The sequence below is a fragment of the Mustelus asterias genome, unplaced genomic scaffold (genome assembly GCF_964213995.1).
Source record: "Mustelus asterias unplaced genomic scaffold, sMusAst1.hap1.1 HAP1_SCAFFOLD_1665, whole genome shotgun sequence".
Classification (NCBI taxonomy): domain Eukaryota; kingdom Metazoa; phylum Chordata; class Chondrichthyes; order Carcharhiniformes; family Triakidae; genus Mustelus; species Mustelus asterias.
Window position 1 is genome coordinate 43979 of NW_027591610.1, and position 27012 is coordinate 70990.

General features: G+C 54.1%; 1 protein-coding gene across 1 annotated transcript in view; it reads left to right on the forward strand.

Moving 5' to 3' along the window:
* The window catches only part of LOC144488561 (sarcoplasmic/endoplasmic reticulum calcium ATPase 2-like), a gene marked incomplete at its 3' end in the record, with an annotated part of 58894 nt that overhangs the window by 26781 nt on the left and 5101 nt on the right, over positions 1–27012 (forward strand). Inside the window, exons 3-7 of the mRNA XM_078206622.1 lie at positions 122–204; positions 14740–14844; positions 16514–16652; positions 22680–22760; positions 26322–26407. Coding sequence (XP_078062748.1) covers positions 122–204; positions 14740–14844; positions 16514–16652; positions 22680–22760; positions 26322–26407 — 494 coding nt within the window. The remainder of the gene's footprint in view (positions 1–121; positions 205–14739; positions 14845–16513; positions 16653–22679; positions 22761–26321; positions 26408–27012) is intronic.

Sequence of the window (27012 nt, forward strand, 5' to 3'; positions counted from 1 at the left end):
CCCCCCTCCCCCCCTCCCCCCCTCCCCCACGCCAAGCCCCTGTCTTCCCTCCCTTGCCTCGCACTCTCCTTCTCTGTACCTCTGCCTTGCTCCCATTTTCTTTCTCTCTCCCTCTGTTCAGGGAAGTCTCTCTGGTCTCTAGTGCTGGATCAGTTTGAAGATCTCCTGGTGCGGATATTACTGCTTGCTGCCTGCATATCCTTCGTAAGTACCACACTCCGCTTCATTCCACTCCCTCGGGCTCCGCAACCACTTGCAAAGCCTTGTGAAAATTCCCAATGGAATCCCGCCACAATCCTAGCATCTCGACAGTGCAGAAAGTGGCCATTCAGCCCATCGAGTCTGCACTGACTCGATCAGAACATCTTACTCAGGCCCTCCACTCAGTCCTATCCCCATAACCCTGGGCATTTAGCATGGCCAATCCACCCAACCTGCACATGTTTGGACACTAAGGGACAATTTAGCACGGCCAATCCACCCAACCTGTAGAGTTTTGGACTGTGGGAGGAAACCAGAACACCCGAAGGAAACCCATGCAGACACGGGGAGAACGTGCAAACTCCACAAGGCCAGAATTGAAGCCAGGTCCCTGACTCTGTGAGGCAGCAGTGCAAACCACTATGCCACTGTGTGACGGCTGAACCACTGCTTGTCATAGAGTGAGTGCAGCACTGCAGGAAGCCATTCTGCCAACTGAGAGCTTACTCGCTCCCTGCAGAGTATCTGCATCAGTCCCATTCCCTCGCCCCATTCCCCGGGTTCGATGGGTTTATTTCCCACAAGTCCCCAGCCAATTTCCTTTTCGAATGCTTCACCAAGACCGTTACTCTGTATCTAACCCCGTGCTGTACCTGTCCTGGGAGTGTTTGATGGGGGACAGTGTAGAGGGAGCTTTACTCTGTATCTAACCCCGTGCTGTACCTGTCCTGGGAGTGTTTGATGGGGACAGTGTAGAGGGAGCTTTACTCTGTATCTAACGCCGTGCTGTACCTGTCCTGGGAGTGTTTGATGGGGGACAGTGTAGGGGGAGCTTTACTCTGTACCTAACCCCGTGCTGTACCTGTCCTGGGAGTGTTTGATGGGGACAGTGTAGAGGGAGCTTTACTCTGTATCTAACCCCGTGCTGTACCTGTCCTGGGAGTGTTTGATGGGGACAGTGTAGAGGGAGCTTTACTCTGTATCTAACCCCGTGCTGTACCTGTCCTGGGAGTGTTTGATGGGGACAGTGTAGAGGGAGCTTTACTCTGTATCTAACCCCGTGCTGTACCGGTCCTGGGAGTGTTTGATGGGGACAGTGTAGAGGGAGCTTTACTCTGTATCTAACCCCGTGCTGTACCTGTCCTGGGAGTGTTTGATGGGGACAGTGTAGAGGGAGCTTTACTCTGTATCTAACCCCGTGCTGTACCTATCCTGGGAGTGTTTGATGGGGACAGGGTAGAGGGAGCTTTACTCTGTATCTAACCCCGTGCTGTACCTGTCCTGGGAGTGTTTGATGGGGGACAGTGTAGAGGGAGCTTTACTCTGTATCTAACCCCGTGCTGTACCTGTCCTGGGAGTGTTTGATGGGGACAGTGTAGAGGGAGGTTTATTCTGTATCTGACCCCGTGCTGTACCTGTCCTGGGAGTGATTGATGGGGACAGTGTAGAGGGAGGTTTACTCTGTATCTAACCCCGTGCTGTACCTGTCCTGGGAGTGTTTGATGGGGGACAGTGTAGAGGGAGCTTTACTCTGTATCTAACCCCGTGCTGTACCTGTCCTGGGAGTGTTTGATGGGGGACAGTGTAGAGGCAGCTTTACTCTGTATCTAACCCCGTGCTGTACCTGTCCTGGGAGTGTTTGATGGGGGACAGTGTAGAGGGAGCTTTACTCTGTATCTAACCCCGTGCTGTACCTGTCCTGGGAGTGTTTGATGGGGACAGTGTAGAGGCAGCTTTACTCTGTATCTAACCCCGTGCTGTACCTGTCCTGGGAGTGTTTGATGGGGGACAGTGTAGAGGGAGCTTTACTCTGTATCTAACCCCGTGCTGTACCTGTCCTGGGAGTGTTTGATGGGGACAGTGTAGAGGCAGCTTTACTCTGTATCTAACCCCGTGCTGTACCTGTCCTGGGAGTGTTTGATGGGGGACAGTGTAGAGGGAGCTTTACTTTGTATCTAACCCCGTGCTGTACCTGTCCTGGGAGTGTTTGATGGGGGACAGTGTAGAGGCAGCTTTACTCTGTATCTAACCCCGTGCTGTACCTGTCCTGGGGGTGTTTGATGGGGACAGTGTAGAGGGAGCTTTACTCTGTATCTAACCCCGTGCTGTACCTGTCCTGGGAGTGTTTGATGGGGACAGTGTAGAGGCAGCTTTACTCTGTATCTAACCCCGTGCTGTACCTGTCCTGGGAGTGTTTGATGGGGGACAGTGTAGAGGGAGCTTTACTTTGTATCTAACCCCGTGCTGTACCTGTCCTGGGAGTGTTTGATGGGGGACAGTGTAGAGGCAGCTTTACTCTGTATCTAACCCCGTGCTGTACCTGTCCTGGGGGTGTTTGATGGGGACAGTGTAGAGGGAGCTTTACTCTGTATCTAACCCCGTGCTGTACCTGTCCTGGGAGTGTTTGATGGGGACAGTGTAGAGGCAGCTTTACTCTGTATCTAACCCCGTGCTGTACCTGTCCTGGGAGTGTTTGATGGGGGACAGTGTAGAGGCAGCTTTACTCTGTATCTAACCCCGTGCTGTACCTGCCCTGGGAGTGTTTGATGGGGACAGTGTAGAGGGAGCTTTACTCTGTATCTAACCCCGTGCTGTACCTGCCCTGGGAGTGTTTGATGGGGACAGTGTAGAGGGAGTTGACCTCATTAACATCCTGCCCCTGGGAATGGGTTGGGCTTGCTGTGTGGTAATGGGACCTATCTTTATTTGCCTCCACGTTGACCTGACGCCGAAGCGTTACTGGGCTGTGAGGAGCTGTTCAGGATGAGGTTTGGGGTGGTGTTGGCTTGTGTTGGTGAGTTGGAGTAGATTGGTACCTGATGTTTAAGTTGCAACACCATCCCGATATTCCCGGGTAACAGAGGCTGTGAGGCAGGGGTCTGGTTATTCCGCCGCCTGTTCCCCCTTGGTGCTGCTCCCCAGGTCCGGGGAGAACCCCACCCAGCCCGACAGGACTGATCCTCTGCAGCACAGCCAGTCCAACATCCCGGAATCCCGAGCTGTGCGCGTGGCTCCGATAAACCGGCTCCCAAAGGGTTAAGAGTTGGAGACTGTCAGCAGTGGAATGCACTTCAATAAATAAACCCGTGTGACTGCGGCAAAGGGATGGTCCACGGGAACCAGGGAACCTTCCAGCAGCCGCTGACTCATCACTGAGGCACTGAGGGTGGGGGAGGGGGTGGGGAGGCCACGGGGGGGTGGGGAGGCCACGGGGTGGTGGGGGAGGGGCGCGGGGGGGCACAGTGGGGGGATGGGGAGGCACAACAAGAAATCACATTACAAACATTTCCATACCTTCGGGACTGAGCAAAACCTCTTTGGGGAATTGACAGCACTCACACCGCAGTTTAAACCTATCTCTGTGAATGCCAAACTAATATCCCAAATCCCCTTCCCGTTCACTCCCACTGTACACAATCCCAATCCCCTTCCCGTTCACTCCCACTGTACACAATTCCAATCCCCTTCCTGTTCACTCCCACTGTACACAATCCCAATCCGAAACCCCTTCCCATTCACTCCCACTGTGCACAATCCCAATCCCCTTCCCGTTCACTCCCACTGTACACAATCCCAATCCGAAACCCCTTCCCGTTCACTCCCACTGTAAACAATCCCAATCCCCTTCCCGGTCACTCCCACTGTACACAATCTCAATCCCCTTCCCGGAAACTCCCACTGTACACAATCCCAATCCCCTTCCCGTTCACTCCCACTGCACGCAATCCCAATCCCCTTCTCATTCACTCCCACTGTACACAATCCCAAACCTCTTCCCGTTCACTCCCACTGTACACAATCCCAATCCCAAACCCCTTCCCGTTCACTCCCACTGTACACAATCCCAATCCCCTTCCCGTTCACTCCCACTGCACACAATCCCAAACCCCTTCCCGTTCACTCCCACTGTACACAATCCCAATCCCAAACCCCTTCCCGTTCACTCCCACTGTACACAATCCCAATCCCCGTCCCGTTCACTCCCACTGTACACAATCCCAATCCCCTTCCCGTTCACTCCCACTGTACACAATCCCAAACCCTTCCCATTCACTCCCACTGTACACAATCCCAATCCCAAACCCCTTCCCGTTCACTCCCACTGTACACAATTCCAATCCCAAACCCCTTCCCATTCACTCCCACTGTACACAATCCCAAACCCCTTCCCGTTCACTCCCACTGTACACAGTCCCAATCCCAAACCCCTTCCTGACAGTGCGGCACTCCCTCAGCACTGACCCTCTGACAGTGCGGCACTCCCTCAGCACTGACCCTCTGACAGTGCGGCACTCCCTCAACACTGACCCTCTGACAGTGCGGCACTCCCTCAGCACTGATCCTCTGACAGTGCGGCACTCCCTCAGCGCTGACCCTCTGACAGTGCAGCACTCCCTCAGCACTGACCCTCTGACAGTGCAGCACTCCCTCAGTACTGACCCTCTGACAGTGCGGCACTCCCTCAGTACTGACCCTCTGACAGTGCAGCACTCCCTCAGCACTGACCCTCTGACAGTGCGGCACTCCCTCAGCACTGACCCTCTGACAGTGCGGCACTCCCTCAGCACTGACCCTCTGACAGTGCAGCACTCCCTCAGCACTGACCCTCTGACAGTGCAGCACTCCCTCAGCACTGACCCTCTGACAGTGCGGCACTCCCGCAGCACTGACCCTCTGACAGTGCGGCACTCCCTCAGCACTGACCCTCTGACAGTGCGGCACTCCCTCAGCACTGACCCTCTGACAGTGCGGCACTCCCTCAGCACTGACCCTCTGACAGTGCGGCACTCCCTCAGCACTGACCCTCTGACAGTGCGGCACTCCCTCAGCACTGACCCTCTGACAGTGCGGCACTCCCTCAGCACTGACCCTCTGACAGTGCGGCACTCCCTCAGCACTGACCCTCTGACAGTGCGGCACTCCCTCAGCACTGACCCTCTGACAGTGCGGCACTCCCTCAGCACTGACCCTCTGACAGTGCGGCACTCCCTCAGCACTGACCCTCTGACAGTGCGGCACTCCCTCAGCACTGACCCTCTGACAGTGCGGCACTCCCTCAGCACTGACCCTCTGACAGTGCGGCACTCCCTCAGCACTGACCCTCTGACAGTGCGGCACTCCCTCAGCACTGACCCTCTGACAGTGCGGCACTCCCTCAGCACTGACCCTCTGACAGTGCGGCACTCCCTCAGCACTGACCCTCTGACAGTGCGGCACTCCCTCAGCACTGACCCTCTGACAGTGCGGCACTCCCTCAGCACTGACCCTCTGACAGTGCGGCACTCCCTCAGCACTGACCCTCTGACAGTGCGGCACTCCCTCAGCACTGACCCTCTGACAGTGCGGCACTCCCTCAGCACTGACCCTCTGACAGTGCGGCACTCCCTCAGCACTGACCCTCTGACAGTGCGGCACTCCCTCAGCACTGACCCTCTGACAGTGCGGCACTCCCTCAGCACTGACCCTCTGACAGTGCGGCACTCCCTCAGCACTGACCCTCTGACAGTGCGGCACTCCCTCAGCACTGACCCTCTGACAGTGCGGCACTCCCTCAGCACTGACCCTCTGACAGTGCGGCACTCCCTCAGCACTGACCCTCTGACAGTGCGGCACTCCCTCAGCACTGACCCTCTGACAGTGCGGCACTCCCTCAGCACTGGCCCTCTGACAGTGCGGCACTCCCTCAGTACTGACCCTCTGACAGTGCGGCACTCCCTCAGCACTGACCCTCTGACAGTGCGGCACTCCCTCAGCACTGACCCTCTGACAGTGCGGCACTCCCTCAGCACTGACAGTGAAATCTGGAAGTGGGCTGCTAAGGAGTCTGGGAAGGGTTTTTATTTTAACTTTAAAAGTCAGTTACCTGGGAGGTTTCCCCTCATTGTTCCACTGGAGCAAGCTGAGAGGGAGTGATTGGAGGCAGCAGTGCTGGTGAGAGATTGAGTGAATTATTTATTTATTTAATTAGTCAGCTAGTGTGTGTTTTTTTTTGGCCTTTACTTTTGCAGTAGTATTTTAAGTTTAAAGTGAAAACCGGAAGTGGGCTGCTAAGGAGTCTGGGAAGGGTTTTTTAAGCGCGTGAAGTATAAAAGGTAAGCTGCAGTATACAGCGGGCAGCGTCGGGAGCGGGCAGTGTAGTGTGTGGGAAGCAGAGTGTGAGCTATAAGGGCTTTGGCTCACAGGGCTTAAGGGGACAGGGCGAGTAGGGGTGAGTTTAATTCATTTTTGCACTTTCTACCTGGTACTGGGAAGGTATCTAGAGGGGATGGGTGTACAGGCAGTGCTATGTTCCTCTTGCACTATGTTTGAGGTGAGGGACGACGACAGTGTCCCTGCTGATTACATCTGTGGGAAGTGCACCCATCTGCAGCTCCTCCAAAACCGTGTTAGGGAACTGGAGCTGGAGTTGGATGAACTTAGGATCATTAGGGACGCAGAGGTGGCCATAGACAGAAGCTTTTGGGATACAGTTACTCCGAGGAATGAAAACAGATGGGTGACGGTGCGAGGGGCTGGGAGGAAGCAGTCCGTGCAGGGATCCCCGGTGGTCGTTCCCCTTAGCAACAAGTATTCCGCTTTGGATACGGTTGAGGGGGACGACATACCAGTGGTGAGCCGCAGTGAGAGGATCTCCAGCACTGTGTCCGTCTCTGTGGCTCGGGAGGGTAAGGGGCAGAGCGGGAGGGCAATAGTAATTGGGGGTTCGTTAGTTAGAGGGATAGATAGGAGGTTCTGTGGCAGCAAAAGAGACTCACGGATGGTATGTTGCCTACCGGATGCCAAGGTCCGTGACCTCTCGGACCGTGTTTTCCGGATTCTGAAGGGGGAGGGGAAACAGTCACAAGTCGTGGTACACATTGGTACCAATGACATAGGTAAGAGAAGGGACGGGGATTTAAAACAGGAATTTCTGGAGCTGGGCTGGAAGCTGAGAGCCAAGACGAAACATGTGGTCATCTCTGGTACGTTACCGGTGCCACGTGATAGCGAGTTGAGGAACAGGGAGAGAGTGCAGTTAAACATGTGGTTGCAGGGATGGTGTAGGAGGGAGGGTTTCAGATACGTGGATAATTGGAACACATTCTGGGGAAGGTGGGACCTGTACAAACAGGACGGGGTGCACCTGAACCAGAGGGGCACCAATATCCTAGGAGGGAAATTTGTTACGGCTCTTCAGGGGGATTTAAACTAATTTGTCAGGGGAGTGGGAAAAGGAGTTGTAGTCCAGAAGTCAGTGAGGGTGGTGAGGTATTGGGGAAGGTATCAAGGTCAAAGGTGGATACCGGTAGACAGGAAGGTGGGTTGAAGTGTGTCTACTTCAATGCAAGGAGCATCCGGAACAAGGTCGATGAACGAAGACAGAGGGTGGTGGTGGATGGAAAATTTTCGGACTGGAGGCAGGTTGCTAGCGGAGCGCCGCAGGGATCAGTGCTTGGTCCTCTGCTCTTTGTGATTTTTATTAATGACTTAGAGGAGGGGGCTGAAGGGTGGATCAGTAAATTTGCTGATGACACCAAGATTGGTGGAGTAGTGGATGAGGTGGAGGGCTGTTGTAGGCTGCAAAGAGACATAGATAGGATGCAAAGCTGGGCTGAAAAATGGCAAATGGAGTTTAACCCTGATAAATGCGAGGTGATTCATTTTGGTAGGACTAATTTAAATGTGGATTACAGGGTCAAAGGTAGGCTTCTGAAGACTGTGGAGGAACAGAGAGATCTTGGGGTCCATATCCACAGATCTCTAAAGGTTGCCACTCAAGTGGATAGAGCTGTGAAGAAGGCCTATAGTGTGTTAGCTTTTATTAACAGGGGGTTGGAGTTTAAGAGCCGTGGGGTTATGCTGCAACTGTACAGGACCTTGGTGAGACCACATTTGGAATATTGTGTGCAGTTCTGGTCACCTCACTATAAGAAGGATGTGGAAGCGCTGGAAAGAGTGCAGAGGAGATTTACCAGGATGCTGCCTGGTTTGGAGGGTAGGTCGTATGAGGAAAGGTTGAGGGAGCTAGGGCTGTTCTCTCTGGAGCGGAGGAGGCTGAGGGGAGACTTAATAGAGGTTTATGAAATGATGAAGGGGTTAGATAGAGTGAACGTTCAAAGACTATTTCAAAGTCCAAAGATGTGTGGGTTAGGTTGATTGGCCAGGTTAAAAATTTCCCCTTAGAGTCCTGAGATGCGTAGGTTAGAGGGATTAGCGGGTAAAATATGTGGGGGATAGGGCCTGGGTGGGATTGTGGTCGGTGCAGACTCGATGGGCCGAATGGCCTCCTTCTGCACTGTAGGGATTCTATGATTCTATTCTATGATATTTCCTCGGGTGGATGGAGCTATTACAAGGGGGCATAACTATAGGGTTCGTGGTGGGAGATATAGGAAGGATATCAGAGGTAGGTTCTTTACGCAGAGAGTGGTTGGGGTGTGGAATGGACTGCCTGCAGTGATAGTGGAGTCAGACACTTTAGGGACATTTAAGCGGTTTTTGGATAGGCAGATGGAGCACACCAGGATGATAGGGAGTGGGATAGCTTGATCTTGGTTTCAGATAAAGCTCGGCACAACATCGTGGGCCGAAGGGCCTGTTCTGTGCTGTACTGTTCTATGTTCTATGACCCTCTGACAGTGCGGCACTCCCTCAGCACTGACCCTCTCACAGTGCGGCACTCGCTCAGCACTGACCCTCTGACAGTGCAGCACTCCCTCAGTACTGACCCTCTGACAGTGCAGCACTCCCTCAGCACTGACCCTCTGACAGTGCGGCACTCCCTCAGCACTGACCCTCTGACAGTGCGGCACTCCCTCAGTACTGACCCTCTGACAGTGCGGCACTCCCTCAGCACTGACCCTCTGACAGTGCGGCACTCCCTCAGCACTGACTCTCTGACAGTGCGGCACTCCCTCAGTACTGACCCTCTGACAGTGCGGCACTCCCTCAGCACTGACTCTCTGACAGTGCGGCACTCCCTCAGTACTGACCCTCTGACAGTGCAGCACTCCCTCAGCACTGACCCTCTCACAGTGCGGCATTCCCTCAGCACTGACCCTCTGACAGTGCGGCACTCCCTCAGCACTGACTCTCTGACAGTGCGGCACTCCCTCAGTACTGACCCTCTGACAGTGCAGCACTCCCTCAGCACTGACCCTCTGACAGTGCGGCACTCCCTCAGTACTGACCCTCTGACAGTGCGGCACTCACTCAGCACTGACCCTCTGACAGTGCGGCACTCCCTCAGTACTGACCCTCTGACAGTGCGGCACTCCCTCAGTACTGACCCTCTGACAGTGCGGCACTGACCCTCTGACAGAGCTCCAGTGTTTTGGGGGGAGCAGTGGATGATTGAATGAGGAGTTGAATTGGAGTCTGGTCTCTCAGGACGTGGTGAGAATTTTTCAATGTTCTGTTCACTGCCCTGAACGGGTTAATGAGTGGATCAGTCAGTGTGTTTATTTCTGGAGTCTGGTTTTCTAACCGTTGGTGCCCCACCCTCTCTCCTGGCCAGCACCCCCACTCCCCACCCCTCCCGCCCTCCCACGGGTCTGGCTGTTTCATGCAGTGCCCCAGGATCAGCCTCGATTCCCAGACCTCGGAGAACCTGCCCCTGCCTCCGCATACCATCTGTGGGAACACTCTCAGCAAATTGAACACTTCCTGACCAATGCAGATCAACATTCCCAACTCTCCGGGGTGCTGCGCTTATTTCAGGAATGTTTGGATCAGGGCTTGTTTTTTTTGCGAGAAGTATAAACAGACGGAGAGGAAACTCTTCTCGGCCCCCTCGTGGGCACTGGTGATTCGACAAGAAACTGCTTCATGGCTCCCATATCATGCGTCACGCCTCACCTGAGACTGTGCCCGATAATACACCCAGAACCAGCATCAAACACTCCCAGGACAGGGACAGCACGGGGTTAGATACAGAGTAAAGCTCCCTCTACACTGTCCCCATCAAATACTCCCAGGACAGGTACAGCACGGGGTTAGATACAGAGTAAAGCTCCCTCTACACTGTCCCCATCAAATACTCCCAGGACAGGTACAGCACGGGGTTAGATACAGAGTAAAGCTCCCTCTACACTGTCCCCATCAAATACTCCCAGGACAGGTACAGCACGGGGTTAGATACAGAGTAAAGCTCCCTCTACACTGTCCCCATCAAATACTCCCAGGACAGGTACAGCACGGGGTTAGATACAGAGTAAAGCTCCCTCTACACTGTCTCCATCAAACACTCCCAGGACAGGTACAGCACAGGGTTAGATACAGAGTAAAGCTCCCTCGAAATTGTCCCCATCAAACACTCCCAGGACAGGTACAGCACGGGGTTAGATACAGAGTAAAGCTCCCTCTCCACTGTCCCCCATCAAACACTCCCAGGACAGGTACAGCACGGGGTTAGATACTGAGTAAAGTTCCCTCTACACTGTCCCCATCAAACACTCCCAGGACAGGTACAGCACGGGGTTAGATACTGAGTAAAGTTCCCTCTACACTGTCCCCCATCAAACACTCCCAGGACAGGTACAGCACGGGGTTAGATACAGAGTAAAGCTCCCTCTACACTGTCCCCCATCAAACACTCCCAGGACAGGTACAGCACGGTGTTAGATACAGAGTAAAGCTCCCTCTACACTGTCCCCATCAAACACTCCCAGGACAGGTACAGCACGGGGTTAGATACAGAGTAAAGCTCCCTCTACACTGTCCCTCATCAAACACTCCCAGGACACGGACAGCACGGGGTTAGATACAGAGTAAAGCTCCCTCTACACTGTCCCCCATCAAACACTCCCAGGACAGGTACAGCACGGGGTTAGATACTGAGTAAAGTTCCCTCTACACTGTCCCCATCAAACACTCCCAGGACAGGTACAGCACGGGGTTAGATACTGAGTAAAGCTCCCTCTACACTGTCCCCATCAAACACTCCCAGGACACGGACAGCACGGGGTTAGATACAGAGTAAAGCTCCCTCTACACTGTCCCCCATCAAACACTCCCAGGACAGGTACAGCATGGGGTTAGATACAGAGTAAAGCTCCCTCTACACTGTCCCCCATCAAACACTCCCAGGACAGGTACAGCACGGGGTTAGATACTGAGTAAAGTTCCCTCTACACTGTCCCCATCAAACACTCCCAGGACAGGTACAGCACGGGGTTAGATACTGAGTAAAGCTCCCTCTATACTGTCCCCATCAAACACTCCCAGGACAGGTACAGCACGGGGTTAGATACAGAGTAAAGCTCCCTCTACACTGTCCCCATCAAACACTCCCAGGACAGGTACAGCACGGGGTTAGATACAGAGTAAAGCTCCCTCTACACTGTCCCTCATCAAACACTCCCAGGACACGGACAGCACGGGGTTAGATACAGAGTAAAGCTCCCTCTACACTGTCCCCCATCAAACACTCCCAGGACAGGTACAGCACGGGGTTAGATACAGAGTAAAGCTCCCTCTACACTGTCCCCCATCAAACACTCCCAGGACAGGTACAGCACGGGGTTAGATACTGAGTAAAGTTCCCTCTACACTGTCCCCATCAAACACTCCCAGGACAGGTACAGCACGGGGTTAGATACTGAGTAAAGCTCCCTCTATACTGTCCCCATCAAACACTCCCAGGACAGGTACAGCACGGGGTTAGATACAGAGTAAAGCTCCCTCTACACTGTCCCCATCAAACACTCCCAGGACAGGTACAGCACGGGGTTAGATACAGAGTAAAGCTCCCTCTACACTGTCCCGCATCAAACACTCCCAGGACAGGTACAGCACGGGGTTAGATACAGAGTAAAGCTCCCTCTGCACTGTTCCCATCAAACACTCCCAGGACAGGTACAGCACGGGGTTAGATACAGAGTAAATCTCCCTCTACACTGTTACCATCAAACACTCCCAGGACAGGGACAGCACGGGGTGAGATACAGAGTAAAGCTCCCTCTACACTATCCCCACCAACACTCCCAGGACAGGTACAGCACGGGGTCAGATACAGAGTAAAGCTCCCTCTACACTGTCCCCATCAAACACTCCCAGGACAGGTACAGCACGGGTTTAGACACAGAGTAAAGCTCGCTCTACACTGTCCCCATCAAACACTCCCAGGACAGGTACAGCACGGGGTTAGATCCAGAGTAAAGCTTGCTCTGCACTGTCCCCATCAAACACTCCCAGGACAGGTTCAGCACGGGGTTAGATACAGAGTAAATCTCCCTCTACACTGTTCCCATCAAACACTCCCAGGACAGTTACAGCATGGGGTTAGATACTGAGTAAAGCTCCCCCTACACTGTCTCGCATCAAACACTCCCAGGACAGGTACAGCACGGGGTTAGACACAGAGTAAAGCTCCCTCTACACTGTCCCCCATCAAACACTCCCAGGACAGGTACAGCACAGGGTTAGATACAGAGTAAAGCTCCCTCTACAGTGTCCCCATCAAACACTCTCGGGACAGGTACAGCACGGGGGTAGATACAGAGTAAAGCTCCCTCTACACTGTCCCCATCAAACACTCCCAGGACAGGTACAGCACGGGGTTAGATACAGAGTAAAGCTCCCTCTACACTGTCCCCCATCAAACACTCCCAGGACAGGTACAGCACGGGGTTAGATACAGAGTAAAGCTCCCTCTACACTGTCCCCCATCAAACACTCCCAGGACAGGTACAGCACGGGGTTAGATACAGAGTAAAGCTCCCTCTACACTGTCCCCATCAAACACTCCCAGGACAGGTACAGCACGGGGTTAGATACAGAGTAAAGCTCCCTCTACACTGTCCCCATCAAACACTCCCAGGACAGGTACAGCACGGGGTTAGATACAGAGTAAAGCTCCCTCTGCACTGTCCCCATCAAACACTCCCAGGACAGGTACAGCACGGGGTTAGATACAGAGTAAACCTCCCTCTACACTGTCCCCATCAAACACTCCCAGGACAGGTACAGCACGGGGTTAGATACAGAGTAAAGCTCCCTCTACACTGTCCCCATCAAACACTCCCAGGACAGGTACAGCACGGGGTTAGATACAGAGTAAAGCTCCCTCTGCACTGTCCCCATCAAACACTCCCAGGACAGGTACAGCACGGGGTTAGATACAGAGTAAAGCTCCCTCTACACTGTCCCCATCAAACACTCCCAGGACAGGTACAGCACGGGGTTAGATACAGAGTAAAGCTCCCTCTACACTGTCCCCATCAAACACTCCCAGGACAGGTACAGCACGGGGTTAGATACAGAGTAAAGCTCCCTCTACACTGTCCCCCATCAAACACTCCCAGGACAGGTACAGCACGGGGTTAGATACAGAGTAAAGCTCCCTCTACACTGTCCCCATCAAACACTCCCAGGACAGGTACAGCACGGGGTTAGATACAGAGTAAAGCTCCCTCTACACTGTCCCCCATCAAACACTCCCAGGACAGGTACAGCACGGGGTTAGATACAGAGTAAAGCTCCCTCTACACTGTCCCCATCAAACACTCCCAGGACAGGTACAGCACGGGGTTAGATACAGAGTAAAGCTCCCTCTACACTGTCCCCCATCAAACACTCCCAGGACAGGTACAGCACGGGGTTAGATACAGAGTAAAGCTCCCTCTACACTGTCCCCCATCAAACACTCCCAGGACAGGTACAGCACGGGGTTAGATACAGAGTAAAGCTCCCTCTACACTGTCCCCCATCAAACACTCCCAGGACAGGTACAGCACGGGGTTAGATACAGAGTAAAGCTCCCTCTACACTGTCCCCATCAAACACTCCCAGGACAGGTACAGCACGGGGTTAGATACAGAGTAAAGCTCCCTCTACACTGTCCCCCATCAAACACTCCCAGGACAGGTACAGCACGGGGTTAGATACAGAGTAAAGCTCCCTCTACACTGTCCCCATCAAACACTCCCAGGACAGGTACAGCACGGGGTTAGATACAGAGTAAAGCTCCCTCTACACTGTCCCCATCAAACACTCCCAGGACAGGTACAGCACGGGGTTAGATACAGAGTAAAGCTCCCTCTACACTGTCCCCCATCAAACACTCCCAGGACAGGTACAGCACGGGGTTAGATACAGAGTAAAGCTCCCTCTACACTGTCCCCATCAAACACTCCCAGGACAGGTACAGCACGGGGTTAGATACAGAGTAAAGCTCCCTCTACACTGTCCCCCATCAAACACTCCCAGGACAGGTACAGCACGGGGTTAGATACAGAGTAAAGCTCCCTCTACACTGTCCCCATCAAACACTCCCAGGACAGGTACAGCACGGGGTTAGATACAGAGTAAAGCTCCCTCTACACTGTCCCCTTCAAACACTCCCAGGACAGGTACAGCACAGGGTTAGATACAGAGTAAAGCTCCCTCTACACTGTCCCCATCAAACACTCCCAGGACAGGTACAGCACGGGGTTAGATACAGAGTGAAGCTGATGAGAGAGTGGGTGTTTGTGCGGTTATTAATTGCGGGTGTTGTACTGCAGTCTGGGTGCCTGTGTCTCTGTTGCTCTGATTGCAGTGTTTTATCTGCTGCTTCAGGTGCTGGCCTGGTTTGAAGAAGGGGAACAAACAATCACCGCGTTTGTGGAACCGTTTGTCATTCTGCTGATTCTCGTCGCAAACGCAATCGTGGGCGTCTGGCAGGTACTCAGAATGCACCAAGTGCCAAGATATTTATGCACACTAACAAAGCCTGAACTCCCAATGGGAAATCAGCCAGGGTTCCTGCTCCCGATCACTGTCCAGTGATCCCTGGGTTAGAGAGAGGGGAAATCAGCCAGGGTTCCTGCTCCCGATCCCTGTCCAGTGATCCCTGGGTTAGAGAGAGGGGAAATCAGCCAGGGTTCCTGATCCTGATCCCTGTCCAGTGATCCCTGGGTTAGAGAGAGAGAGGGGAAATCAGCCAGGGTTCCTGCTCCCGATCCCTGTCCAGTGATCCCTGGGTTAGAGAGAGAGGAAATCAGCCAGGGTTCCTGCTCCTGATCCCTGTCCAGTGATCCCTGGGTTCGAGAGAGAGAGAGAGGGGAAATCAGCCAGGGTTCCTGCTCCCGATCACTGTCCAGTGATCCCTGGGTTAGAGAGAGAGAGAGAGAGGAAATCAGCCAGGGTTCCTGCTCCCGATCCCTGTCCAGTGATCCCTGGGTTAGAGAGAGAGGGGAAATCAGCCAGGGTTCCTGATCCTGATCCCTGTCCAGTGATCCCTGGGTTGGAGAGTGGGGAAATCAGCCAGGGTTCCTGCTCCCGATCACTGTCCAGTGACCCCTGGGTTAGAGAGAGAGGGGAAATCAGCCAGGGTTCCTGCTCCCGATCACTGTCCAGTGATCCCTGGGTTAGAGAGAGAGGAAATCAGCCAGGGTTCCTGCTCCCGATCCCTGTCCAGTGACCCCTGGGTTAGAGAGAGAGGGGAAATCAGCCAGGGTTCCTGCTCCCGATCACTGTCCAGTGATCCCTGGGTTAGAGAGAGAGGGGAAATCAGCCAGGGATCCTGCTCCTGATCACTGTCCAGTGATCCCTGGGTTAGAGAGAGAGGGGAAATCAGCCAGGGTTCCTGCTCCTGATCCCTGGGTTAGAGAGAGAGGGGAAATCAGCCAGGGTTCCTGCTCCTGATCACTGTCCAGTGATCCCTGGGTTAGAGAGAGAGGGGAAATCAGCCAGGGTTCCTGCTCCTGATCACTGTCCAGTGATCCCTGGGTTAGAGAGAGAGAGAGGGGAAATCAGCCAGGGTTCCTGCTCCCGATCCCTGTCCAGTGATCCCTGGGTTAGAGAGAGAGGGGAAATCAGCCAGGGTTCCTGCTCCTGATCCCTGTCCAGTGATCCCTGGGTTAGAGAGAGATGGGAAATCAGCCAGGGGTTCCTGCTCCTGATCACTGTCCAGTGATCCCTGGGTTAGAGAGAGAGAGAGGGGAAATCAGCCAGGGTTCCTGCTCCTGATCACTGTCCAGTGATCCCTGGGTTAGAGAGAGAGGGGAAATCAGCCAGGGTTCCTGCTCCTGATCCCTGTCCAGTGATCCCTGGGTTAGAGAGAGAGAGAGGGGAAATCAGCCAGGGGTCCTGCTCCTGATCCCTGTCCAGTGATCCCTGGGTTAGAGAGAGAGAGAGGGGAAATCAGCCAGGGTTCCTGCTCCCGATCACTGTCCAGTGATCCCTGGGTTAGAGAGAGAGAGAGGGGAAATCAGCCAGGGGTCCTGCTCCTGATCCCTGTCCAGTGATCCCTGGGTTAGAGAGAGAGAGAGGGGAAATCAGCCAGGGTTCCTGCTCCCGATCACTGTCCAGTGATCCCTCATCGATTCTGTGTGGTTTTGCTTTGTTTCAGGAGCGGAACGCGGAGAATGCGATCGAGGCGCTGAAGGAATACGAACCTGAGATGGGCAAGGTTTACCGGCAGGATCGTCAGAGCGTCCAGCGCATCAAAGCCCGCGATATCGTACCTGGGGATGTCGTCGAGGTCGCAGGTATGTGTTGTGTGTCTGTCTGGTTTCAGTTCAGAGGAGCTTCCCCAGATCGATTCCGGGGATGAAAGGGTTGACGTTTGCGGAGAGATTGAACAGTTTGGGCTGGAGTTCAGAAGGACGAGAGGGGATCTGATCGAGGTGTATAAAATACTAAAAGGGATTGATGGAGTAAATTTGGACCAAATGTTTCCCCTTGTGGGGCAATCTTGAACAAGAGGTCACAGGGATAGGGTGAGAGGCGGTGGATTTAAAACTGAGATGAGGTGGAACTCACTGTCCCATCGCGCGGGGGAGTCTGAATCATTGGCTGGTTTCCAGAGGGAGGGAGATATATTTCTGCTGGGAAACGGGGTAAAGGGATCTGGGGATCAGGTGGGAGGTGGATTGGAGACCCGGGAGAGATCAGCCGTGATCTGATTGGACAGCAGAGCAGGTTGGACGGGCTGAATGGCCTGTTTCTGCTCCTAACCCGTGTGTGTGTCTGTGTGTGTGTCTGTGTGTGTGTCTGTGTGTGTGTCTGTGTGTGTGTGTCTGTGTGTGTGTGTCGGTGTGTGTGTGTCGGTGTGTGTGTGTCGGTGTGTGTGTGTCGGTGTGTGTGTGTCGGTGTGTGTGTGTCGGTGTGTGTGTGTCGGTGTGTGTGTGTCGGTGTGTGTGTGTCGGTGTGTGTGTGTCGGTGTGTGTGTGTCGGTGTGTGTGTGTCGGTGTGTGTGTGTCGGTGTGTGTGTGTCGGTGTGTGTGTGTCGGTGTGTGTGTGTCGGTGTGTGTGTGTCGGTGTGTGTGTGTCGGTGTGTGTGTGTCGGTGTGTGTGTGTCGGTGTGTGTGTGTCGGTGTGTGTGTGTCGGTGTGTGTGTGTCGGTGTGTGTGTGTCGGTGTGTGTGTGTCGGTGTGTGTGTGTCGGTGTGTGTGTGTCGGTGTGTGTGTGTCGGTGTGTGTGTGTCGGTGTGTGTGTGTCGGTGTGTGTGTGTCGGTGTGTGTGTGTCGGTGTGTGTGTGTCGGTGTGTGTGTGTCGGTGTGTGTGTGTCGGTGTGTGTGTGTCGGTGTGTGTGTGTCGGTGTGTGTGTGTCGGTGTGTGTGTGTCGGTGTGTGTGTGTCGGTGTGTGTGTGTCGGTGTGTGTGTGTCGGTGTGTGTGTGTGTCGGTGTGTGTGTGTGTGTCGGTGTGTGTGTGTGTGTCGGTGTGTGTGTGTGTGTGTCGGTGTGTGTGTGTGTGTGTCGGTGTGTGTGTGTCGGTGTCGGTGTGTGTGTGTCGGTGTGTGTGTGTGTCGGTGTGTGTGTGTGTGTGTCGGTGTGTGTGTGTGTCGGTGTGTGTGTGTGTCGGTGTGTGTGTGTGTGTCGGTGTGTGTGTGTGTGTCGGTGTGTGTGTCGGTGTGCGTGTCCCTATACCCGGACAATTGGCAAGGGGTATTCACAGACATCTTCAACCTCTCTTTACAACAATCTGAGCTCCCGCTCTGCTTCAACAAGATGGCCACCATCCCGGTACCAAAGAAAAGCCAAGCAGCCGTAATGACCATCGCCCGGTGGCTCTGCCATCCATCATCATGAAGTGCTTCGAAAGGTTAGTCATGGCACGAATCAATTCCAGCCTCCCGGACTGGATCCACTACAGTTTGCCTACCGCCGCAACAGGTCCACAGCAGACCCCATCTCCCTGGCCCTGCACTCAACCCTGGAACACCTAGATAACAAAGACACCTGTGTCAGACTCCTATTTATTGACGACAGCTCAGCCTTCAACACCATTATTCCCACATAACTCATCTCCAAACTCCGTGGCCTGGGCCTCAGCACCTCCCTCCGCGACTGGGGTCACGAGATGTCCTTGGCAGACAGGATTAAGGAGAATCCCAAGGCATTTTATTCATACGTTAGGAACAAAAGGGTTGTCAGGGAAAATATCGGACCTCTCGGGGACAAAAGTGGGGAATTATGCTTAGAGCCCAAAGAAGTAGGGGAGATCCTAAATGAATACTTTGCGTCGGTATTCACAAAGGAGAGGGATGTGTTGACTGGGAGTGTCTCAGAGGGGAGTGTTGAACCGTTGGAGAAAATCTCCATTACAAGGGAGGAAGTGTTAGGTTTGTTAGAGAATATAAAGACTGCCAAATCCCCAGGGCCTGATGGAATCTATCCAAGGCTGCTCAGGGAGATGAGAGATGAAATCGCTGGGCCTCTGACGCAAATCTTTGTCTCATCACTGGACGCAGGTGAGGTCCCAGAGGATTGGAGGATCGCTAATGTGGTCCCGTTATTTAAGAAGGATAGGAAGGATAACCTGGGTAATTATAGGCCGGTGAGCTTGACGTCCGTGGTGGGGAAGTTGTTGGAGAAGATTCTTAGAGATAGGATGTATGCGCATTTAGAAAGGAATAAACTCATTAACGATAGTCAGCATGGTTTTGTGAGAGGGAGGTCATGCCTCACTAACCTGGTGGTGTTTTTTGAAGAAGTGACTAGAATGGTTGACGAGGGAAGGGCCGTGGATGTCGTCTATATGGACTTCAGTAAAGCGTTTGACAAAGTCTCTCATGGTAGGCTGGTGAAAAAGGTTGGATATCATGGGATAAAGGGGGAGGTGGCTAGATGGGTGGAGAACTGGCTTGGTCACAGAAGACAGAGGGTGGTAGTGGAAGGGTCTTTTTCCGGCTGGAGGCCTGTGACTAGTGGTGTTCCACAGGGCTCTGTATTGGGACCTCTGCTGTTTGTGATTTATATAAATGATCTGGAAGAAGGTGTAACTGGGGTGATCAGTAAGTTTGCGGACGACACAAAATTGGCAGGACTTGCAGATAGTGAGGAGCATTGTCAGAAGCTACAGAAGGACGTAGATAGGCTGGAAATTTGGGCAAAGAAATGGCAGATGGAGTTCAATCCTGATAAATGCGAAGTGATGCATTTTGGTAGAAATAATGTAGGGAGGAGCTATACGATAAATGGCAGAACCATAAAGGGTGTAGATACGCAGAGGGACCTGGGTGTGCAAGTCCACAGATCCTTGAAGGTGACGTCACAGGTGGAGAAGGTGGTGAAGAAGGCATATGGCATGCTTGCCTTTATAGGACGGGGCATAGAGTATAAAAGTTGGGGTCTGATGATGCAGTTGTATAGAACGTTGGTTCGGCCGCATTTGGAATACTGTGTCCAGTTCTGGTCGCCACACTACCAGAAGGACGTGGAGGCTTTGGAGAGAGTACAGAGGAGGTTTACCAGGATGTTGCCTGGTATGGAAGGGCTTAGTTATGAGGAGAGATTGGATAAACTGGGGTTGTTCTCCCTGGAAAGACGGAGGATGAGGGGAGACTTAATAGAGGTGTATAAAATTATGAAAGGCATAGATAGGGTGAACGGTGGGAAGCTTTTCCCCAGGTCGGTGGTGACGTTCACGAGGGGTCATAGGTTCAAGGTGAAGGGGGGGAGGTTTAACACGGATATCAGAAGGACATATTTTACACAGAGGGTGGTGGGGGCCTGGAATGCGCTGCCGGGCAAGGTGGTGGAGGCGGACACACTGGGACCGTTTAAGACTTATCTAGATAGCCACATGAACGGAGTGGGAATGGAGGGATACAAAAGAATGGTCGAGTTTGGACCAGGGAGCGGCACGGGCTTGGAGGGCCGAAGGGCCTGTTCCTGTGCTGTATTGTTCTTTGTTCTTTGACTGGATCCTGAACTTCTCAACTCACAGAGCACAACCAGTAAGGATCGGCAACAACACCTCCTCCACGATAATCCTCAACACCGGTGCCCCACAAGGCTGTGTTCTCAGCCCCCTACTATACTCCTTATCCACCCCCTGACTGTGCGGCCAAATTCCCCTCCAACTCAATTTTCCAGTTTGCTGACGACACCACCGTAGTGGGTCGCATCTCAAACAATGACGAGACAGAGTACAGGAATGAGATAGAGAATCTGGTGAACTGGTGCGGCAACAATAATCTCTCCCTCAATGCCAACAAAACGAAGGAGATTGTCACCGACTTCAGGAAGCGTAAAGGAGAACATGCTCCTGTCTACATCAACGGGGATGAAGTAGAAAGGGTCGAGAGCTTCAAGTTTTTAGGTGTCCAGATCACCAACAACCTGTCCTGGTCCCCCCCACGCCGACACTATAGTTAAGAAAGCCCCACCAACGCCTCTACTTTCTCAGGAGACTAAGGAAATTTGGCATGTCAGCTACGACTCTCACCAACTTTTACAGATGCCCCATAGAAAGCATCCTTTCTGGGTTGTATCACAGCTTGGTCTGGGCTCCTGCTCTGCTCAAGACCGCAAGGAACTACAAAGGGTCGTGAATGTAGCCCAATCCATCACGCAAACCAGCCTCCCATCCATTGACTCTGTCTACACTTCCCGCTGCCTCGGGGAAAAGCAGCCAGCATAATCAAGGACCCCACGCACCCCGGACATTCTCTCTTCCACCTTCTTCCGTCGGGAAAAAGATACAAAAGTCTGAGGTCACGTACCGACCGACTCAAGAATAGCTTCTTCCCTGCTGCTGCTGTCAGACTTTTGAATGGACCTACCTCGCATTAAGTTGATCTTTCTCTACACCCTAGCTGTGACTGTAACACTACATTCTGCACCCTCTCCTTTCCTTCTCTATGAACGGTATGCTTTGTCTGTATCGTGCGCAAGAAACAATACTTTTCACTGTATCCCAATACATGTGAGAATAATAAATCAAATCATGTGTGTGTGTGTCTGTGTGTGTCTGTGTGTGTCTGTGTGTGTCTGTGTGTGTCTGTGTGTGTCTGTGTGTGTCTGTGTGTGTCTGTGTGTGTCTGTGTGTGTCTGTGTGTGTGTCTGTGTGTGTGTCTGTGTGTGTGTCTGTGTGTGTGTCTGTGTGTGTGTCTGTGTGTGTGTCTGTGTGTGTGTCTGTGTGTGTGTCTGTGTGTGTCTGTGTGTGTCTGTGTGTGTGTCTGTGTGTGTGTCTGTGTGTGTGTCTGTGTGTGTGTCTGTGTGTGTGTCTGTGTGTGTGTCTGTGTGTGTGTCTGTGTGTGTGTCTGTGTGTGTGTCTGTGTGTGTGTCTGTGTGTGTGTCTGTGTGTGTCTGTGTGTGTCTGTGTGTGTCTGTGTGTGTCTGTGTGTGTCTGTGTGTGTCTGTGTGTGTTGGGGGTGAGGTGTTGTGCAATAATACTGTGCTCCATTCCACGTCCAGCGCTCCTCCTGGGGGTGTCTCATTGATATTTGCCAAACCTGGTGCAGGGACCTGTCAGAGGTCACTCTGCTCACAGGATCAGTCAAATCTGATCCCGCAGTGTCTCAAATAAACAGCAACAACTTCTGGCCTGCTGGATGCCAGTGCCTCGGATTTTACCCACTCTCGAAGCAAATCCTCTCTGTCCTGCTCGCCCACCAAGCAGTGCCATAGATCCTGACTCTGGGTCCTGGGTTCAGAGCCACAAGCCCCACAGACCAGACTGAGGGAGTGCCGCACTGTCAGAGGGTCAGTGCTGAGGGAGTGCCGCACTGTCAGAGGGTCAGTGCTGAGGGAGTGCCGCACTGTCAGAGGGTCAGTGCTGAGGGAGTGCCGCACTGTCAGAGGGTCAGTACTGAGGGAGTGCCGCACTGTCAGAGGGTCAGTGCTGAGCGAGTGCTGCACTGTCAGAGGGTCAGTGCTGAGGGAGTGCCGCACTGTCAGAGGGTCAGTGCTGAGGGAGTGCCGCACTGTCAGAGGGTCAGTGCTGAGGGAGTGCCGCACTGTCAGAGGGTCAGTGCTGAGGGAGTGCCGCACTGTCAGAGGGTCAGTGCTGAGGGAGTGCCGCACTGTCAGAGGGTCAGTGCTGAGGGAGTGCCGCACTGTCAGAGGGTCAGTGCTGAGGGAGTGCCGCACTGTCAGGGGGTCAGTGCTGAGGGAGTGCCGCACTGTCAGAGGGTCAGTGCTGAGAGAGTGCCGCACTGTCAGAGGGTCAGTGCTGAGGGAGTGCCGCACTGTCAGCGGGTCAGTGCTGAGGGAGTGCCGCACTGTCAGGGCTCTGCTCTCTGTTTCACTCGAATCTCTGACACTAACTCTTTCCCTTGCTTCCCCAGTGGGAGACAAAGTTGCTGCTGATATTCGACTCACCTCGATCAAATCAACAACACTCAGAGTGGACCAGTCCATCCTCACAGGTAAGAAACGCAGAGAGGAAAGGAATTCTCTCTCGCTCAGAGTTCCTGCTCTTTCCACCCTGCCTGGTGAAGGCAGAGTGTGGGAAAAACAGTCAGCAAGAAGCAGGAATGACCTCGCTCCCTCCCTATCTCTGAAACCTCCTCCAGCCCCTACACTCCCTCCCTATCTCTGTAACCTCCTCCAGCCCCTACACCCCTCCCTATCTCTGTAACCTCCTCCAGTCCCTACACCCCTCCCTATCTCTGTCACCTCCTCCAGCCCCTACACCCCTCCCTATCTCTGTAACCTCCTCCAGCCACTACACCCCCTCCCTATCTCTGTAACCTCCTCCAGCCACTACACCGCTCCCTATCTCTGTAACCTCCTCCAGCCCCTACAACGCTCCCTATCTCTGTAACTCCTCCAGCCCCTTCACCCCCTCCCTATCTCTGTAACCTCCTCCATAAGAACATAAGAAATAGGAGCAGGAGTAGGCCATCTAGCCCCTCGAGCCTGCCCCGCCATTCAATAAGATCGTGGCTGATCTGACGTGGATCAGTACCACTTACCCACCTGATCCCCATAACCCTTAATTGCCTTACCGATCAGGAATCCATCCATCCTCGCTTTAAACATATTCAGCGAGGTAGCCTCCACCACCTCAGTGGGCAGAGAATTCCAGAGATTCACCACCCTCTGGGAGAAGAAGTTCCTCCTCAACTCTGTCTTAAACCGACCCCCCTTTATTTTGAGGCTGTGTCCTCTAGTTTTAACTTCCTTACTAAGTGGAAATAATCTCTCCGCCTCCACCCTATCCAGCCCCCGCATTATCTTATAAGTCTCCATAAGATCCCCCCTCATCCTTCTAAACTCCAACGAGTACAAACCCAATCTCCTCAGCCTCTCCTCATAATCCAAACCCCTCATCTCCAGTATCAACCTGGTGAACCTTCTCTGCACTCCCTCCAATGCCAATATATCCTTCCTCATATAAGGGGACCAATACTGCACACAGTATTCCAGCTGCGGCCTCACCAATGCCCTGTACAGGTGCATCAAGACATCCCTGCTTTTATATTCTATCCCCCTCGCAATATAGGCCAACATCCCATTTGCCTTCTTGATCACCTGTTGTACCTGCAGACTGGGCTTTTGCGTCTCATGCACAAGGACCCCCAGGTCCCTTTGCACGGTAGCATGTTTTAATTTGTTTCCATTGAGATAGTAATCCCATTTGTTATTATTTCCTCCAAAGTGTATAACCTCGCATTTCTCAACGTTATACTCCATTTGCCATATCCTCGCCCACTCACTCAGCCTGTCCAAATCTCTCTGCAGATCTTCTCCGTCCTCCACACGATTCACTTTTCCACTTATCTTTGTGTCGTCTGCAAACTTCGTTACCCTACACTCCGTCCCCTCCTCCAGATCATCTATATAAATGGTAAACAGTTGCGGCCCGAGTACCGATCCAGCCCCTACACCCCTCCCTATCCCTGTAACATCCTCCAGCCCCTACACCCCTCCCTATGTCTGTTACCCCCTCCAGTCGCTACACCCCTCCCTATCTCTGTAACCTCCTCCAGCCCCTACAACGCTCCCTATCTCTGTAACCTCCTCCAGCCCCTACACCCCCTCCCTATCTCTGTAACCTCCTCCAGCCCCTACACCCCTCCCTATCTCTGTAACCTCCTCCAGTCGCTACACCCCTCCCTATCTCTGTAACCTCCTCCAGCCCCTCACCCCTCCCTATCTCTGTAACCTCCTCCAGCCCCTACACCCCTCCCTATCTCTGTAACCTCCTCCAGCCCCTACACCCCTCCCTATCTCTGAAACCCTCAACCCCGTACACCCCTCCCTTTCTCTGGAACCTCCTCCCGCCCCTACACCCCTCCCGATCTCTGTAACCTCCTCCAGCCCCTACACCCCCTCCCTATCTCTGTAACCTCCTCCAGCCCCTCCACCCCTCGCTATCTCTGTAACCTCCTCCAGCCCCTACACCCCTCCCTATCTCTGTAACCTCCTCCAGCCCCAACACCCCCTCCCTATCTCTGTAACCTCCTCCAGCCCCGACACCGCTCCCTATCTCTGTAACCTCCTCCAGCCCCGACACCGCTCCCTATCTCTGTAACCTCCTCCAGCCCCTACACCGCTCCCTATCTCTGTAACCTCCTCCAGCCCCGACACCCCCTCCCTATCTCTGTAACCTCCTCCAGCCCCTCCACCCTCCCTATCTCTGTAACCTCCTCCAGCCCCGACACCGCTCCCTATCTCTGTAACCTCCTCCAGCCCCTACACCCCTCCCTATCTCTGTAACCTCCTCCAACACCCTCCACCCCCTCCCTATCTCTGTAACCTCCTCCAACCGCTACACCCCTCGCTATCTCTGTAACCACCTCCAGCCCCTACACCCCTCCCTATCTCTGTAACCTCCTCCAGCCCCTACACCCCTCCCTATCTCTGTAACCTCCTCCAGCCCCGACACCCCTCCCTATCTCTGTAACCCCGTAGAGTGGGAGATTTTCACTCTCGTTGTTAGTGATGTTCGTGTGAGCGGGCAGTATAACTCTGCTCCATGTCCCAGTGGGCAGTCGTATAACTCTGTCCCAGTGGGCAGTCGGTATAACTCTGTCCCAGAGGACAGTCGGTATAACTCTGTCCCAGTGGGCAGTCGGTATAACTCTGTCCCAGTGGGCAGTCGGTATAACTCTGTCCCAGTGGGCAGTCGGTATAACTCTGTCCCAGTGGGCAGTCGGTATAACTCTGTCCCAGTGGGCAGTCGGTATAACTCTGTCCCAGTGGGCAGTCGGTATAACTCTGTCCCAGTGGGCAGTCGGTATAGCTCTGTCCCAGTGGGCAGTCGGTATAACTCTGTCCCAGTGGGCAGTCGGTATAACTCTGTCCCAGTGGGCAGTCGGTATAACTCTGTCCCAGTGGGCAGTCGGTATAGCTCTGTCCCAGTGGGCAGTCGGTATAACTCTGTCCCAGTGGGCAGTCGGTATAGCTCTGTCCCAGTGGGCAGTCGGTATAACTCTGTCCCAGTGGGCAGTCGGTATAACTCTGTCCCAGTGGGCAGTCGGTATAGCGCTGTCCCAGTGGGCAGTCGGTATAACTCTGTCCCAGTGGGCAGTCGGTATAACTCTGTCCCAGTGGGCAGTCGGTATAACTCTGTCCCAGTGGGCAGTCGGTATAGCTCTGTCCCAGTGGGCAGTCGGTATAGCTCTGTCCCAGTGGGCAGTCGGTATAGCTCTGTCCCAGAGGACAGTCGGTATAGCTCTGTCCCAGTGGGCAGTCGGTATAACTCTGTCCCAGTGGGCAGTCGGTATAACTCTGTCCCAGTGGGCAGTCGGTATAGCTCTGTCCCAGTGGGCAGTCGGTATAGCTCTGTCCCAGTGGGCAGTCGGTATAACTCTGTCCCAGTGGGCAGTCGGTATAACTCTGTCCCAGTGGGCAGTCGGTATAACTCTGTCCCAGTGGGCAGTCGGTATAACTCTGTCCCAGTGGGCAGTGGGGATTGGGATTGGGTGGAGTTGGGTTGTGTTATGGAGCTGCTCTGACTGCCATCGCTCTGTTCCCTGCAGGAGAATCTGTCTCTGTGATTAAACACACGGACCCTGTGCCCGACCCTCGCGCTGTCAACCAGGACAAGAAGAACATGTTGTTTTCAGTGAGTCGGGGTGGGGATGTGGCTGGGGGTGGGGGAGGGGCTGGGGGTCTCAGGGAGGGTCCGGGGGGTCTTGGGGAGGGGATTACAGTGCTGAGGAGTCTCCGGGGGTCTCGGGGAGTCTCCGTGGGTCTCGGGGAGTCTCCGTGGGTCTCGGGGAGTGACCGGGGGTCTCGGGGAGTCTCCGGGGAGTCTCCGGGGAGTCTCCGGGGGTCTCGGGGAGTCTCGGGGGGTCTCGGGGAGTCTCCGTGGGTCTCGGGGAGTCTCCGTGGGTCTCGGGGAGTGACCGGGGGTCTCGGGGAGTCTCCGTGGGTCTCGGGGAGTCTCCGTGGGTCTCGGGGAGTGACCGGGGGTCTCGGGGAGTTTCCGGGGGTCTCGGGGAGTGACCGGGGGTCTCGGGGAGTCTCCGGGGGTCTCGGGGAGTCTCCGTGGGTCTCGGGGAGTCTCCGTGGGTCTCGGGGAGTGACCGGGGGTCTCGGGGAGTCTCCGGGGGTCTCGGGGAGTGACCGGGGGTCTCGGGGAGTCTCCGGGGGTCTCGGGGAGTGACCGGGGGTCTCGGGGAGTGACCGGGGGTCTCGTGGAGTCTCCGTGGGTCTCGTGGAGTCTCC